Source organism: Alternaria alternata, assembly GCF_001642055.1.
Source record: "Alternaria alternata strain SRC1lrK2f unplaced genomic scaffold CC77scaffold_1, whole genome shotgun sequence".
Classification (NCBI taxonomy): Eukaryota; Fungi; Ascomycota; class Dothideomycetes; order Pleosporales; family Pleosporaceae; genus Alternaria; species Alternaria alternata.
Genome location: NW_017306190.1, coordinates 1875257 through 1891243, shown reverse-complemented (window position 1 = coordinate 1891243; position 15987 = coordinate 1875257). Strand labels below are relative to the sequence as shown.

The 15987-nt window shown below is 51.1% G+C and overlaps 5 protein-coding genes across 5 annotated transcripts; 2 read left to right on the top strand and 3 right to left on the bottom strand.

Annotated features, from left to right (window-relative positions):
- Nucleotides 1–468: 468 nt before the first annotated feature.
- Nucleotides 469–2704, bottom strand: CC77DRAFT_1056475 (hypothetical protein; the record flags this gene model as incomplete). Its single annotated transcript, XM_018527915.1, has 3 exons — nucleotides 469–906; nucleotides 1033–1946; nucleotides 2242–2704. The coding sequence occupies 3 exons, from the start codon at nucleotides 2702–2704 to the stop codon at nucleotides 469–471; spliced, it is 1815 nt and encodes a 604-aa protein (XP_018391825.1).
- A 5757-nt stretch (nucleotides 2705–8461) lies between these two features.
- On the bottom strand, nucleotides 8462–9916 carry CC77DRAFT_1027455 (hypothetical protein; the record flags this gene model as incomplete). Its single annotated transcript, XM_018526369.1, has 1 exon — nucleotides 8462–9916. The coding sequence occupies one exon, from the start codon at nucleotides 9914–9916 to the stop codon at nucleotides 8462–8464; it is 1455 nt and encodes a 484-aa protein (XP_018391824.1).
- Nucleotides 9917–12215: 2299 nt separating this feature from the next.
- CC77DRAFT_46424 (hypothetical protein) lies at nucleotides 12216–12973 on the top strand. Its single transcript, XM_018531796.1, has one exon. It carries the CDS (start codon nucleotides 12373–12375, stop codon nucleotides 12751–12753), a length of 381 nt encoding a protein of 126 aa, XP_018391823.1. The 5' UTR covers nucleotides 12216–12372; the 3' UTR covers nucleotides 12754–12973.
- CC77DRAFT_1004357 (hypothetical protein) lies at nucleotides 12880–14056 on the top strand (the record flags this gene model as incomplete). The annotated part of the gene is made up of 4 exons (XM_018523260.1): nucleotides 12880–13093; nucleotides 13144–13369; nucleotides 13421–13958; nucleotides 14015–14056. 4 exons carry the CDS (start codon nucleotides 12880–12882, stop codon nucleotides 14054–14056), a joined length of 1020 nt encoding a protein of 339 aa, XP_018391822.1.
- Nucleotides 14015–15830, bottom strand: CC77DRAFT_1015699 (hypothetical protein). Its single transcript, XM_018524076.1, has one exon. It carries the CDS (start codon nucleotides 15749–15751, stop codon nucleotides 14264–14266), a length of 1488 nt encoding a protein of 495 aa, XP_018391821.1. The 5' UTR covers nucleotides 15752–15830; the 3' UTR covers nucleotides 14015–14263.
- Between the last annotated feature and the right edge of the window lie 157 nt (nucleotides 15831–15987).

The following is a 15987-nucleotide window of genomic DNA, read 5'->3' as shown; positions in this document are numbered from 1 at the left end:
AGGTCCGAGGCGTGGTCGATGTCAGCTCTATACAAGCGAATGGCATCAGACGTCCTCGCAGCTCTAGAGAATGCCTCCGCGATTGAAAAGAGTACGACCAAGCTATTGTCAGTGTGACCATCACATCAAATCTTCTCCGGAAGAATCACAGGGTTAAGCGGAAGAATATAATCATGGTGATAGTCAATAGATTCAGAAACTATATCTTCGCGGCCAGCACGTCCATTACATCTCCTTTGACAATAAACGCCGACAGCCGAAAGCAAAGTCCCAGTGGTATCGATCGAGTAAATGAAAAGCAAAACTACAAACTTGGTAGTACAGCAAAGAAGTTCGTTGGTCATGTTCGTTCGTTCGTTCATGGAGCCATGTCTGTGTGCGGGTTGCTGTGTAACCTTTTTCATGCATCCCATCCGTATCGCTCAAAACGCTCATGACAAAAACAAAATATCGTATCTCTAATCATGCTCAGAGAGCCCAGTCCAGCGATGCGGGCTCCATACCCACACCGTTGACGCCTCCAACAATATTGTCGGGCATCCAGGGGCCTCTCTCTTCCCTTGTGGCGCCATGCAGGGCATCTGCGCGGTTGAGGGTCTGGACGTCCAAGTCTGTGACGTACGACTTGCCATCAGGCAACTTTGTGCGTACTTCAAACTCCTGGTCGAGCATCATGTCATCTTTCCATAGCCTTCTCTGGCCATCATATACGCACAAGACGCGCTTCTTCATCTTCATCTTATCGGTAGCGCAGCCCCAAGATACCGGGTAGTTCTTGCGCTTCTTGCGTCCGGAACCGGTGATGGCTACGCCGCCTTTGGAGAAAGTGAGGCCAGCGCGAGGACCGGATTTTTGGATGCGAGAAGAGGAGAGGTGGTTTGTTAGGTGGTTACCATCCCCGGCGTGCTGCGTTGCGCCGACACCCCGGGAATGTGTTAGTTGTCAATCCTTCTTCGAGGATTTGATGCCTCCCTTGCCTGAGCGGCCGCGGCGGGAGCCGTATGTGGCATCATCGTGGTCATCGTTATCGACTTCCTCTTCCTCATAGTCATCTTCCTCATCCTCGGCATAGTTGGGTACTGTGTACTCAATGCTCTTAGATAGACCGTTGCGATCGAGAGTCTCAGTGACGTCCGGATCCTCTGCAACGGAGGTAAGAAGGCGTTGGTTGATGGCTTCACTTGGGTCGGTTTGCTGTACAACACGCAGCACACAATCGTCCAAATGTTCGTAGAACTCTTGCGCGTTGGCAAAAGTAACCGAGCAAGTAGAACAGGTACCAGCAACGTTGGGCTGCGAGCCACCGAAAGCCTTGCGGCTTGATGGGCTCTTCTTGCGGCTGTTAGGAGGATTCTGCTCCACGCCGTGAACAGAGGTAAGGTGCCTCTTGAAGACATCAGCACGGTTGAACGACTTCTCAGCCGCTGAACCACTGCCTGGACAGAAACCGCAGACCATTGTGCCCTTGTAGTGCGTGAGCGTGTGACGGTTCTTGTCATATTTCCTCGCGAAACCCTTGGTGTTGTACTCGCAGGTCGCGATCGGGCACTTTTCCGGTCGTTCGTTCTGGTGGGTGAGCATGTGTGCCTTCAGGTCTTTGAAGACGCGCCCACACTCTGGTAGTGGGCACATTCCCTTCTCGCGGGTCTCATCGTTGTCGAAGCTGCTTCCACTCTTGCCTGAGTGGTGCGAGTGAAGAGAGTTGACAGAGCCTCGCCGTTGACCATTGTACTGGGGGTAAGGCTGGTATTGCTGAGTACGAAGATAGGGGCTGGCACTACCCTTCTTGATGCGTGCCGAACCGGGGCGCTGGCTGTGGGAAGAGAGTTGAGAGAGAGCTGGTGAGGGTGGTTGCTCGATGATGGGGAAGTAAGGAGATGGGGTAGTCCTAATCTCAGGGTATGGGCTCTGAGGCGCGAATGCGAATGGCTGAATGAGATTAGGGTCTGCTTATACTGCATTAGTCTCCATCATTTATAGCATTGGGAGGCAACCGACAAGTCTGAGAGAGTTGAGAAGATTGTGAAACTGAAATGACAGAAGGAGAACTAGTTGATGCCATATCACGCATGAAACCATGCGGCAAAAGAGAATTTCTCCGCTCATTTGGTTTCGAGGACCAAGTGGCTGAAGCTGGGGTCGTGGGCGTCTTGAATACATGCCTCTTGTAGATTGGCGAGGTAGGCGATGCAATGAAAGAAGAAGAAGAAGAGACCGTTGGTAAAGGAACTGTTGACTTACCCACATATGACTTATCTGTCGCTACCATTCCTGGGTACTCGTATCCAGTAGTCACCCCTAGTCCCATTGTGCTCCACGAATCATTGAAATGTGGAACAAGTGATGGGGAGCCCATGGCGGAAGACGACACTGAAGCACCGGATTCAGAAGACGCAGAAAGAATGGGAGGCTGCTCGTGGAAAGAATGTGAAGTTGAGTGGGGAGAGCCGGCAGGGGTCTGATACTGGTAAGGCTTGACACCTTGTGCGATGGCATCATAATGGTATTGCAGGTCTTGAGGCCTTTGCATCTCTGCGAGGGTAGCCATGTGGTCATATGAGGCGCTGAAGGTGTGCTCCATGGCATATGTTGAGGCAGGCACGTAAGGCAAGTTGTGGTGAAAATCCAGATGCTGTTCTTGGTTGCTGGAGTAGAGCTCAAAGTCGTGAGGCATGCTCGGTGGATATTGTGCGTAGTCAACCATGATGAACAATGTGGGAGATGAAACAAAGCAAACTGGAACAGTCGAGTGTCGAGTTGCAGCAGATGCCTATATCGGTAAATGGAGTCAGCATAAGCACTGAGCATGTGCGATGGGATCGTTGGTGTTTGGTTGGTAGGGCTAGCGCAGATTATAAGGGACCGACAGGGGAAAGCTTACCTTCCCGGAGGAGGTGCCGATCCAATTCTAAGGTCGTCGTATGAGTCGGCGATAACTCAAAAGGCGTGGGAACTTTGTAGATCTTTTACTGCATCTAGGCACGAGAGTGACAAGGCGTCGTCCCTCTCTGTAGAGTAGTCCTGGCGGCGGCTGGCTGAAGCGAGGGACAAGTCAGAAGCGGGAAGGACTATGGTGCTGAAGAGAGAACCAAGGCGTCGGAAGAGGTCTGGATGAAGTAGTGTTTGCGTTGATCATAGGCCTGGATGGAGGACGATGCCTCGGGGGGCGAAGTTGGTTTATACATAAGGCCAGAGTCAAGACGGCCGTGGCCCCCAGCGGGAAACAGTGCACGAAGCCATACGACGGCAGGCCAAACCCCTGTCCTGGAGGCTTTACTGCCCTACGAGCTTGGGCCTCTGGCATAGGGTGGCAGATTAGGAAACGGTCAGGCCACGCTAGGAAAAATAAAAGAAGGCAGAAGTTACCGGCCGCCGTCAATTCACGTCCCCGCCTCGATCGCGCGCCCCGACTGCTCAGTGGTAGCACTAACCCCTTGGGAGTCGCGGTGTGCCCGACCCCTGTTTGCGCAAGTCGACGCACCAACAGAGCAAGCCATGCCGAAAGTGACGAGGGGTCGAAGCACGTCAGCGAGTAGGCGTGCAGAGCGTGGGAGCCGTCATGCTGCATCTGGCAAAGACAAGCGGATTAGGGATAGACCCTGAAGAAAACGCACGCTCGATCACCGCTTCGGTCGGGGAGCCATGGGCGGACTGGGGACAGGTCCTGTCCTGCCATTCCGCAAGCCAGGCGGCCCTTAGCGCATCTGATACGCGATCCTCTCGCTTTGCCCGCAGCTCGGACCGTCATGCACGAGCTGTGGCTGGTGACGCTAGCACTCGGCTGTGCAGGCTCATGACGTCTCATTGGACATGGGCACACTGCTAATCTTAGACCATTGCCCGCAACGGGGTCGCTAAGCGAGTCTTCGTGGGGCTCAGTCTGCGCTGCACTGCCTCTCCAACAGGCCGTCTCTTCGTGCTGACCTCACCGAGTTTCTCATCGTCACGTTGTGACATCGTCACTGCGGGACTCGATGATGCACAGTTTTCCTGACTAACCACCGCTCCAAATTGCGGTGCGTCATATCACAGCTCGACCGCAATGCAAGGCTACCGTGGCATGGCGTGACATGGTCCTCTGAATAATCGTCGTCGACCTTTGGTGTGGTGGGCACATTGCAGCTGGCCGGCTATCGCATGTGACGGCGCCTGTACTGGCCATCCTATGGTCGCGACCGAACACCTACCCTACAGCCGTTTGCTAGACTTGCGCCCGTCGTGGGGAGCCAAGTCAGAGCAATTTCGCTCTGGGGGCCTTGCGCTGCCACGGTACGCTATGTGCACACGCCGTGTGTCCTTGACCAGAGCAGAGGCTCCCGACTGCTAGCTGTCATACACGGACCTCATGTTCCGTACCATGCTAACGTACCATCTGGTAATCAGCGTGACATCTTGTTCCGCGTGGTGCCTGAACCCTTATGGCCCGACATCGTGGATAAGGTTTTGGAAGGCGTCAACCACACCCTTCCTGGGACCAACCATTCTATCAGCCATGCCGCCTGCTCTTGGCCAAGTATACCGGCTGCAGTGCAACTGGCGCATGATTGTCGAGTGCGTTGCTACACCCTGATGCACCTCAACCATGGAATGTAACACAGCTGCCCGACAATGGCTTGGATCCAGTCTTACGCCATCAGCAATACCCCAAGCTTCAGTATATTATGTCGCCATGGGCGCAGCACTAATCTCTTCGCCTGATGTATATCAAAGGCCGCTCACAACGGCGCAGGAGAGCTAGCTATAGCATATGCGGGGTGAGCCAGCCATGGAAGTCGCACTACTTGGATTCGATCGAGGCTATTTTAGTTGTAAAGGCTGCTTCCTGTCAATGTAGTCCACAGTTCTGGAGAACCACGCATTCGACGCGGTAGTGAAGCCGTGGCATCTGACAGGACGCAACTCTCCAGTGTAGCCTATGTCTGACTCACGCCGATAAAACCAACGGTTACATGCGAGGCCAAAGACTGCGTTAGACCTACGACTGGATAGAACCTGAGCGTCGTGGCATGATTGAGTTTCGTGTACGCAATTAATTTGGTCATGCAAACAACCCAAGCTCAATCCGAGGGCGTAATCAAGCTACTGCAGGAGCCAGACATCATGTCTCAGCGTTATGATTGCGCACCGCCACAGTTCTGTAGGTTCGCGATATCGCTAGCGCTAAGTGTATGAGCTCGATACCCTGGAGTAATCAAGGAACCATGCCGCAGCTTCTGAGAGACGTGCTTGGGCCGCTCAGGAAGAGGAGAAGGTCGCACCGCCACACCTTGTTGCGATGGCCTAGAACGCCCTGCGACCAGCATTGACCCTGCCTGTCCTGGATATGGGCATGCGGGACACAGCGCAGGAAAGGGCCGACCAGATGAACTATAGCGTAAAGGGCCTGTTTCGCGAAGATGCTGGTCGACCACGACCATTTCGTTTTGTGTTGCACATTTCTCCGAATGATAATTGACCAGATCACGATCGTCTTCGCCTGTATGCAGGACATGTTTCATTTTCCTCTCATGGTGTCCGCACCGGTAACCTTATTGGCCGTCAAGCAGGTTTGCAGGGACTCTGGCGACTTCCGGAGTATTGGTGAATAGTCTGACCCTGAGGATAAGCGCGGAGGGGCTTTCCACCACTGCCATGCTCTTCAAAACATTTCATCACCCCCACGTAATACAACACCTTGAAAGGGGCCTCCAAAATGGTGCCAAATGCCTCTTGGGGCGAGGAGTTGAGCCAGCGATGGTACAAAGTTTTCTTCCAGCATTACTAGTCGTGCGACACGATCTAGGCCGTCTTCCACGTCGCATTACTTTCTTCGCTTGCGTTGATTGACGATTAGACCAATGTTGATGCGATTTCGCTTGCAATAGAGCGCGGTGCTAGATTCACTAGTCGACGCATCCTCTTCTGGAAGGCTACGCAGAAGTGCAGCAGCAGCAAAACATGGACAGACACTGGGGACGCCCAAAGCCACTTTGACGGGTGATCAGCACAGGATTGCTTGCTATGCGAGTACCAATAGTCCGGAACCCTAGTTGAGATATCGGAATCTCAGGGCTCCATGCTATACGAACGATGGGAGGACGAATGACAGGTTCTCAATTCTCAATGGGCTGTAATCATGCTTGATTGATAGCGCCGTGCGCCATCACACACGAAGCTGTGTGAGCTCGTGAGCCAAATTTGGGCTCGTCATAATTGCACACCTCGCATTCTGGGTGCACAGTTCCGAGGAGAACAATGTGAGCGCTGAGCGGCATGGCCCGTAACAGGGCCCCTCCGCCATACTGACTGTCGACCACCGTTGACCGGGTTGACCGTGACATGGCGGAGAGGTAATTCGTTGGCGTCGGCCTCGCCTATGCACTAGCGACCCCGCAAGCAAGCCACAAACCCAATTGGGGGGATGAAAACACCGGCCAGATGGTTGATCATCCTTCCCGCGCACCATGTGCTATACCATGCTGTGTTGGGACGTGAGACAGACGGCGGCCCGAAAGCGAGCATGGATGCGAAGTGAACGTACGAGCAGTTCTTCTGCCGGTGCCCGCGCATGCTTTTTCGTCGCACATGCGGGTGTCCAGACCGTGGCTTCGGTTGATGGATTGCCCACCACGAGCAGAGCCTCATGATCCTCGCAGCCCTGTTGCAAAATGCGCATGACCGGATGCCCAACCCGTAAACCTATGAGTAACAGGGCAGGCATTGGGTTTGTATTCCTCCTTGAGCATTATCTTGACAGGGGGACAGAGAAGTATTACTCAAGTATCCAAGGAAAGCCCAATCGTACGGGGGAGCAGACAAACTCTTTCGTCATCCTCCAAGGCGCCTACAACGCAGTCCGTTATTGTAGCGCAGCCTGTCGTTGCTTCGCGCGATAGAGTCCAAGACACGTGTCGGCAACCGTGACTACTAAGGTGTGTCTGTTATATCGCGAGCACGGTTACGGTACCAGAAAGTCTCGCCAGGCGCCGCCTTGTATCTGCAGGCTGGCTGGAGTGGCGCTGCTTCATGCTGCACATGGCTCCCTAGGCGGACCAGATTTCACCGTCGCGGTGGGGTTGAGAGGGGGGTTGAGACTAAGGCCGAGCAGGGCCTGTGATCAGACCACCTGGCATGAAGCAAAAGCAATTCTGCGCCGCGAAGGGGCTTGTGGGACCACGAGATAACAAAGTTAGTTCACCCTTCAACAACACGAAACGTTCCTCGAGGACCCGACGGCGAAGGACTTGATTGGCGCCAACTCTCTTTTAGCAGACCAACACGTTCCGCTTGTTCTGGCCCCCATCGTCGCCAACCCCAGTCCTGCCGGACAGCATCAAGGTAAGCGATACTCTCTCCCATATGCGCGCGCGATCGCATCAAGCTGGTGACAGAGCTTGGCGGTGGAGGGTCCAGGGTGTCTGCACATCAACCAATACCATGCTCTTTGGCTGATGCAGTATGCGGTATGCGAGTTTCTGTTCGCCGACCACTCTGTCGACCCTCGTCCAGTACGAATTATTTTGAGAGAGGTCCTTGCCTGCGCGTGACTTTGGATCGACAATGGTGGCGGAATTGAAGAATGCGCTGTCGCATATCGCAGTCCTGCCGGAACCAAAGAAGGCCGACAAAAGCGCTGTTGCTATACGCTGATTTCGCAGAAGACATGTAGTGTAGAAGTGGAGCGAGAGGTGTAGTCAAAGTAGAGTTGGTGGAGCGGATGTTTCCAGCATGTCGGGACCGGCTTCAGCTCTGGTGGAGGAAAGTACAAATGAAGCAATTGCGCCTAGCGTACGAACGCCATCTCATGTTTATCTCAAAGCTACGGCGAATTTTTGGTGATATCGCTCGCTTTGTAGTCGAATCAATGTTGCGTCCATACCTTCGGTGTTGTTGTTAAGATGTGATCTATCCATGACCGATATGTATGACGTATTGGAACGGCCCGCAGCCGCTGGAAGTCGCCGCTGCTGAGCAGTCTAGAAAGTGATAGCAAAATGTCTTCTACGACAGACCACATACCACATTCAATCAAGTTCGCACTGTCGCATTCTTCGGAGATTGTGCCAAGCTCCGTAATGTTCACAACTTACACAGGCTGCCGCCTCCCATCCGAGAGCTGTGATCTCTCGCAGCAATAACCCGGAACCTGGTTACAGAAGCCATCCCAAGGCATACATAAAGATCACTTTAGACAAAGCATGGTATCTACACTGCCAGTAGGTACACGTGCGACCTTCTATTAAACGCCTTACAATAGCCTATCCAGATCAAAGCTGACCTAGAAGCCTGGAATAGAATTGCATGTCCTTGTCTACCGTCTATAAGTAACACTGGGAATCGAAAACAACAAAACGCGAAATGAAGTCGCCAAACGAACTTCCTCCCGATCCAAGATATTACAAGCTTGATCAAGCTTGATCATTTCGACTTCTATCCTGGCGCCAGTCGGTCTTTCCGAGAGCGAGTGGCCGTATCCGCCGATTTACTCGTCTTTGAGTCCTGCTACCATTGCTGAAACATCTTCTGCTTTCTTGCGTCCTGAGACGGCTCCTGCAACAGCCTCTGCCTTCTTCAAGTTCCTTCCACTCCACTCGTTATTCCAACAAGTCGCCGCTGTTTTAGCCTTCAAATAGGAATGGAAGTACCCAAACATAGGATAAGCAGGAATGGGCCAAAAATACAGCAAGAAATCGTAAGGATGTTCCCAAAACCACGGAAAGGTTTTGATGAGTTTGGTCAGCCATATGAAAGAGACCAGGAGAATGAGTCTCGTATTTCCATTGGGGGAGTCGAGATATAGTTCTGATCGACAGAAGGCAAGGATCGCCAAAAGATCCCATACCATTGCGAAGTTGTATATCCAGGGGAAATACACTGTCCACACCGAAATAGGCCATTTCCACCAGATAGTGCGATCGCTGAACAGCGCAATGGGATTTTGCCGAAATGTTGTGCGACTCCAGCGTTTGCATTGATCGATGAACTTGAACGTCTCTACGTTTCCCAAAACCGTGGTTATGGTTGCATTGGGCGAGGACTGGATCTTGGTGCTGTATCCATGGTCAATGGTCCATCGTGTGATGAAATTGTCATCATCGGCAAGAAGAGGCCCGAATCCGTTTTGGTTCAGGCCATTCTTCTCGAAGTAGGTAAGGATCTGGCCTGCAAACGGAATGTGCCACTTGGTCAGTCTGGTCAGCCAAGTGAAGACAGATTTGAGAACATGTTCGTTCAAGAATCGATCTTTGAAGTGGTCATTCCGGACGATTGATGTCAAGATGAACAAGGTTCGACCAGATACCGCAAAAACACCACCATCAGCGGTATTCGATGCTTGAGTCTCAAAGCTATGACGCTGGAGATACAGTGCGCCTATAGTGTTCCAGAGACCAGCCCAATACCATGCTTTGTAGTACTGCATGAGACTCATATTGGGATTACGGTTAGGGCGAATGTACCTCACCACTTTTCGCGTCCCAACAAGGCCGATTTCTGGGTCATTGAAGGCGGGAAGAGTTGCGTTCAAGAGCTGCTCATTCCAGATGGCAGTATCGTCGACCATGACAGTAATCCTAGTTTTCACTATGTCGATAGCGTGACAAGTCTGCTTGCGCTTGTTGGAATGATTGACACATGTGTACTTGATTTCCGTGACCATTTCCGAACCGAGTGTTTTGATCGAGTCCTCAATGTGGGCCATGATATCCTCTTGGGCGTTAGGGCTGTTGGCAGAAAAGATCAAGCAGGCAGGCTTGTTTCGGAGAATCTGTTCGGTCATCTCTCTAAACACTGGGTTGTTTGCGGGGCCGACTGTGGGTACAATCACGGTGCAATCTGATGGCTTAAACTTCAGATCCTGAAGGGAATCATTGGACGCTATTTCGTATCGGAAGTAGAAGTATAGAGCGAGGATGGTGCGATAGTATCTCCACGCCATTAAGGCCGAAAACCAAAGTAGTCCTTTGTCCTTGACCGACAAGCTTTTGAAGACAGTAGCGTTTAAAAGTGCCATTGGCACGACGTGAAGAAGATTCCACAGCTCGTGGGGCTTGGGACCTGGAGTTTTCTCTCGGTTGGAATTGATTATGGTGTAGTAGATTATGAAAACGAGCCAGCCACCTAGTGAGAATGTGCTGAAGAGATACCACCAAATTGGGTATGGAGTAGTAACAGGATTGGTGTCTAGACTCCGAAGCCACCAGATCCAGCCGAAGGATATGCTTCCGAAGATAGAGGCGAGCTTTTGCATGTTCTTTGAAGAAGACATCGTCTTCGAAGACGTGGTAGGGCTGCGTGAGCCGATGCTGTTCGTACTTTCCGTTGCGTTCCTCGTTGCTGTTGCTTCTCAGTTGTACTTTGCGGCTATATCTAAAGTAGAGTATAGTAAAATCTGTTCATATAGTCCAAAGGGAGTCATTGTACCACCGGAGTGAGCAACAGAGGCCCTACATTTTGGTGAATACATGAGTCTGCTACAATGCTTTTGCGAGTAGAAGAACATGACAAACGCTACAGTGAGTGATATTGTGAGTGTTCACCGCGGCGACTGCAGGAAAGTGAAGCATACCGAGGCTAGGTGTGAATGAAATCAGTAGTTTATAGTGTGAACAATGTTCACCAATACGTGCCTCTAAGGACTGTTCGCGATGAGTATGCTCGAGGTTTCAAGCGACAACACAGTCTTTCATCTTGCCGACTATCTATCTTGTGGTGCGTTCAACGGACATTTTCTTTCCATTAAAAGTAGCTTGCACCTCAGCACGCAACAACATTGAGTCAGTATCTCATTGGTTTTCCCACATTGATGCAGTGTGGTGAGGTTTTCTATATGACATTTCAGCTACATGACGCTCACGTACGAAGAGGGCGGAAACTCCACCTGAGCATAGAAGCCTTCATGAGTGGAAGTCAACAGGAGACTCATCGATTTTGTACCAAACATGCTCTGAACAGAGCTTTTGACTGCTAGTGTGCTGATCTCACGGTGATCCGCGATTATGTGCTTAGATCACAATGTCACCATGCTTCCACATCTTGAATGTGAGGAGGACAAAATCTGACCCTACAGCCAAGAGTCAGAGCGTCTTCAATCATCCTAAGAAGCAGAGAGAAGCGCATAGTATAGCCGGCTGGGGAACTCGGTGGACGATGCAACAAGAGTGACTGATCCGTTAAAGTCAATTTGGTTTTTTTATCCTCGACTCCCGATACTATGCCCAGATAGCTGTGCAACTTGAGTGCTATATAGTTGACTATAATCGTTGGAGTCGGCTTCGTAACTTCTAGCCAATGACACATATATAACGACAGCACACATGATGACTAGCTGTACGTGTAAGATGTTAGAATATCAGCTTTGGAACATGAAAAGTGATGAGTGCTGTTGGATAGTGAGAACAGAACAACTGAAGTCTATGCGTTGAGCAGATACGCTAGTGACTATGATGGGTAGCACAGCCAATATTCTCTAAGTGTCAGGTCTATGTCTTCTCTTTGTTCAAGCAAGCCGTGCGTCAACATATGCCGCTTCCAATACGGTACTGTATATGTACACTGACAACAGTATGATTGGTAGATCTGTATCCTGGAGGACGATAGGAATATGTTGGCTTCGTGTCACGGCTCCATCGTCTCTTGTCAAATACCATTCTTGGTTTCTGGAAGCCGCGTTGATACAAGGTTGTGTGTAATGGATCGTCCTCGACGGTCGCGACCGCAACTAACACATCAAGTTTCCTCGTCAGAACGATGTACCCGACCTGTTTCTCCGTGAATTCGATTGGAATTGGCTCTTCAGCAAGTTTCTATCGTGCGATTTGAGCGGTGAAGGGTTCGTAACAGGAGACCCAGAAGGTATGCACTTAGTTTCTCTAGTCGACCTAAGCAGTGCTACGTAGAACCACGCGAGCCCCCCGCATGCGATGCTAATCCGGGGTTGAGGCATACACCGACAAATGCGCCGTCGGAAAAGTCCCTGTCTGACGCGGGAGCCGCCCGGTGTGACCTCGAACATCATCAGATGCCACAACCATGGGGAAAGACACTGCGGGGTCGGTATCACAACTTTCCAAAACTTCATCTAAATCTCTTTGTTACCAACCGCAAATCGACTCATGTCGGTCCCGAGGCTCTGTGAAATGATCCTAGCATGAGTGGGAGAGCAAGATGCGTCGGGCAAAGTAGGCAGTCGCTGTTCAAGCGGTGACAGCGCTATCCCCGAACAGACCACGGAATGTACGTTGGACCAACGTCTGGAGAAAGCAAAGTCGTGAGCTCGGTTTCAATCAACTCCTTTTCACAGTCGCAACTATTCATTTCTCCCCAGAACACTTTGTCTTTTCCTCGGCTCACTTGTCGCGTCGCGATGCGGTCCGCGGGAACAGGGCCCGTTTGATGAAATGGCGATACCTCTCCACCACTCACGAGCCTCAGAAGCAGTTCACCAGCAAAACTACTGAAACCGCCAAACATCCAGCGAGCCTAACCGCCACTACTCCTACCACGAGGCTACAAGTGTCTAGACCTTCATCATGCGGCACGTCCACGTTTTTCTACAAGCAATTTCGAACTGCTCAACTGGGCGAATTTTCCGGGACCATTCGAAGTTTGCGACTACGTCCTCACAAGTGCTGTAACATTGCAAGGCTTTTGTCCCTAATCTGCTTTCGACGACCAATGGTATGTGTATACGGCGAGCCAGTAGGTCATGCAATCTCTCCGACAGGATCTCCCTCTGCCAAGTGCAGCCGACCCAAGTGTGTCGTTCGTCCTTAGCCAGGGGGCATATGAGCATGCACATATTCATTGCGAAAAAGATGCGCATGGCTATAAGTATATCAAATAATCCCGGCTTTGATGTCTGTACGACGACACATCTCAACCTTTTGTACATACAACATCATGTCCCTCAAGTCACTGTTCGTTTCTATTCCGTTCCTTTGGCGCTGTGCTACCGCACTACCAGCAGGACCTGGTTCATGGCCTAATGGAACCTCCTTTGTTTACTCCTCTTCAAATGATGTGCATGCATCGGCTGCCTACAACTTGATCGATACGTACGACTCGAGTAACTGGGCGAGCAAGTTTGATGTCCAAGACATTGCCGACCCCACACGTATGTTCGTTGGTCCTCATTCCAGTAGCATGGCCTGACAAGAATTGTAGATGGCTTTGTGGACTATGTCAATGCGCAAGAAGCCCAGCAGTTCGGTCTAATGAAGACACAGAACGGCCAGGTATACATGGGTGTAGACTCAACATCTCGACTCGACCCCAATGGCCCCGGTCGAAAGAGTGTACGTGTCCAAAGCAAGACAGCCTACAACCGTGCGCTTGTTATTGCAGACTTCGCACATGTTCCTGGGAGTGCATGCGGTTCATGGCCAGCTTTGTGAGTCATCTGCCTGCTCTTGTCATACGACGTCACGCTTACATTGCACAGTTGGATGGTCGGTCCTAACTGGCCAAACCAAGGCGAGATAGACATCTACGAAGGCGTACACATGAGCCCTTCCAATCAAGTCACTCTCCACACATCCCCGGGTTGCAACCCTTCCATCGGCCCGGGTGGGGAAACTGGAAGCCGTCTAACAGGAGATTGTGGTGCCGGCGGCGGCTTCAACGGCTGCGGCATCTCAGCCAACAACCCCGTCACATACGGTACACCTTTCAACGCTAATGGCGGTGGTGTATACGCCACTTTATGGACATCTTCTGGCATCAAAGTATGGTACTTTGCTACTCGGGATGTACCAGCGAACATCCGGAACGGTAACCCCGATCCTGCGACTTGGGGTACTCCGATCGCGAATTTCGGCGCAGGTTGTGATTACAATGCCAGGTTCAAGGACCTGAATATTGTATTTGACATAACATTCTGTGGGGATTGGGCGGGCGGCGTCTGGGGCTCAAACTCCTGCTCGCAGATTAACCCGAGTTGCAATGCTTATGTGGCAAACCAGCCACAGAGCTTTTCAGATGTAAGTCTTCATTGTGCTATGCTTTACATAAAAGTGTTTGTGCTAACAATAATTAGACATACTGGCTCGTCAACTCCGTCAAGGTGTACAGTGTCTAAAGACTTGAGGACCCCTCTCCTACTCTTTCACTTCATCTTTTCCTCCAGTCTATGATCATCTGGTTTTATTTTCAATGTAAATACCTTTTCTCCTACATTATACTGCTATGGAGGGCGGGTTTGGACAACTGCTCTATACCAATTTTCTCTTTGTTCAATATGGCTTTCTTGTACATACCTCTCTCTTTCTATATATATCCAAAGCTTCTACTGCGTGTGAACAGCTTCTCTCAATGCTTCGATTTCACCCTTTTGCCACTCGGTAACCTTGCCTTGCCACTTCTCACCTTTGCCGCCACCCTTCGCTGTGCTCACAACTTCCTTAACCTTCACGGCCATCTTCTCTACCAAGTCTGGTTTGCCAAACACAACAATGGATCCGGAGCTCTTAATCTCACCCGAACACAGCACAACAACAACTTCTCGCTCTTTAACGAAATCCTTGATTTCAAAAAGGACTAGATTGATGAAATCGAGACCATCCGCTCCACGATGCATGAATGCGGTGGTCTGGCCTTGCAAATGGCTCCTTATGCGGCCTGCCTCAAATGCTGCAATCTCAGCTAGTAACTTGTTGACTTTCTTTCGTCCTTCGGAGACTTGGTCACTTATCCTTTGCACACCAGCCGCGACGTCTGCAGGGGCAGAACCAGATGATAATGACACAGCAATGGAGCGAAGACCGGTGATCGACTCGGTAGCCATCTTTATCGCACGATCTCCCGCGGTGAAGAACAGCCGGCAGTTGGTACCTCGTACGGACTGCATATGGTGTAATAATATGATGTTGATGTGCGACGAGTTTTGCAGATGCGTCCCGCAACAAGCGTTATAATCCATGTCACCAATCTTGATGAACCGTACAACGCCTTTCTCTCTGTCATAGTCTTCTGGTAGGCTGTCGCTTCCCTTGCCTTCTGGTGTTTCCACTGTAATAGGCATACTCTTCCTGATCTTGGCATTGCATTCCGTTTGGATGGTTTGAAGCTCCTCTTCTGACGGTTTCCGTGGCAGTTCGACGTAGTTCATCTCTCCAGATTGACCCATACTCCACCCAAGGGTGGGCAGATCCATAGAGTCCATGACGGCGGAGAGGAGATGCTGACCGGTATGCTGTTGCATGAGATCCCAGCGACGGGCGAAATCGACAGTTTGACGAACTGGTGTTCCAGGCTCAAGTGGTGCAGGGGAGAAGTGGATGCAACGGAGACCATGACGTTGCATATTTCTTATCGGGATAGCTTCTTTGCGCTCGTCTTTGAGGATGGTGAGCACGCCGTAGTCTGTGTGCTGGCCACCACCTTCTGGGAATAGTACTGAGTCCGCGAGCTCAACAAGCCATGTTTTGCTTCCTGCTACATCCCCATTCTCAAGGCCCTTGGTCGGATCCGTGGACTTCTTCGTCTTTGACTTGCCATTTGGCTGTGAGGACTTTGGCGGCACGAATTCCTCGCACGATACGACTTCCGTGTCGAGCGTTTGCAGATAAGAATCTTTCTGGCATCGTAAAGCGCCTACAATGGCTGGAGTAATAGCTGTGGTAACTCCCATAGTGACAAGACTGCGCGACTGAAATCCAAGAAGAGAAAGTCGAATGGCAGGTGAGGTATGACTCGATGTTCGGAGCGAACTCGAGCGAAAGATAGAGAAGCCGAGGGAAATAGTGCACTTAGTCACAGCGTTGACTATGGACATGGATGGTCACGGCTTGGTAGACTTGCTGCAACCGTTCCAGCGCCATAACCAAGGGATCAAAGTTCTATACAAGCTGTATGGTATTGAGACATCTATGTGCAAACGGGTGGGATGGCTGGTATTCTGAGACTAGACCGCAATGGGATTAGCCTCTTTCCGTCGGATCAGAGCGCGTTGAAGGCTGTTACAATGCCACTTTCAACTGCTCTTCACAGCATGCGTGACGAACACAGTCT

Excerpts from the sequence above, each read along its gene's own strand:
- CC77DRAFT_46424 (XM_018531796.1), top strand. The coding sequence starts at position 12,373 with ATGAAATGGCGATACCTCTCCACCACTCACGAGCCTCAGAAGCAGTTC.
- CC77DRAFT_1015699 (XM_018524076.1), bottom strand. The coding sequence starts at position 15,751 with ATGTCCATAGTCAACGCTGTGACTAAGTGCACTATTTCCCTCGGCTTC.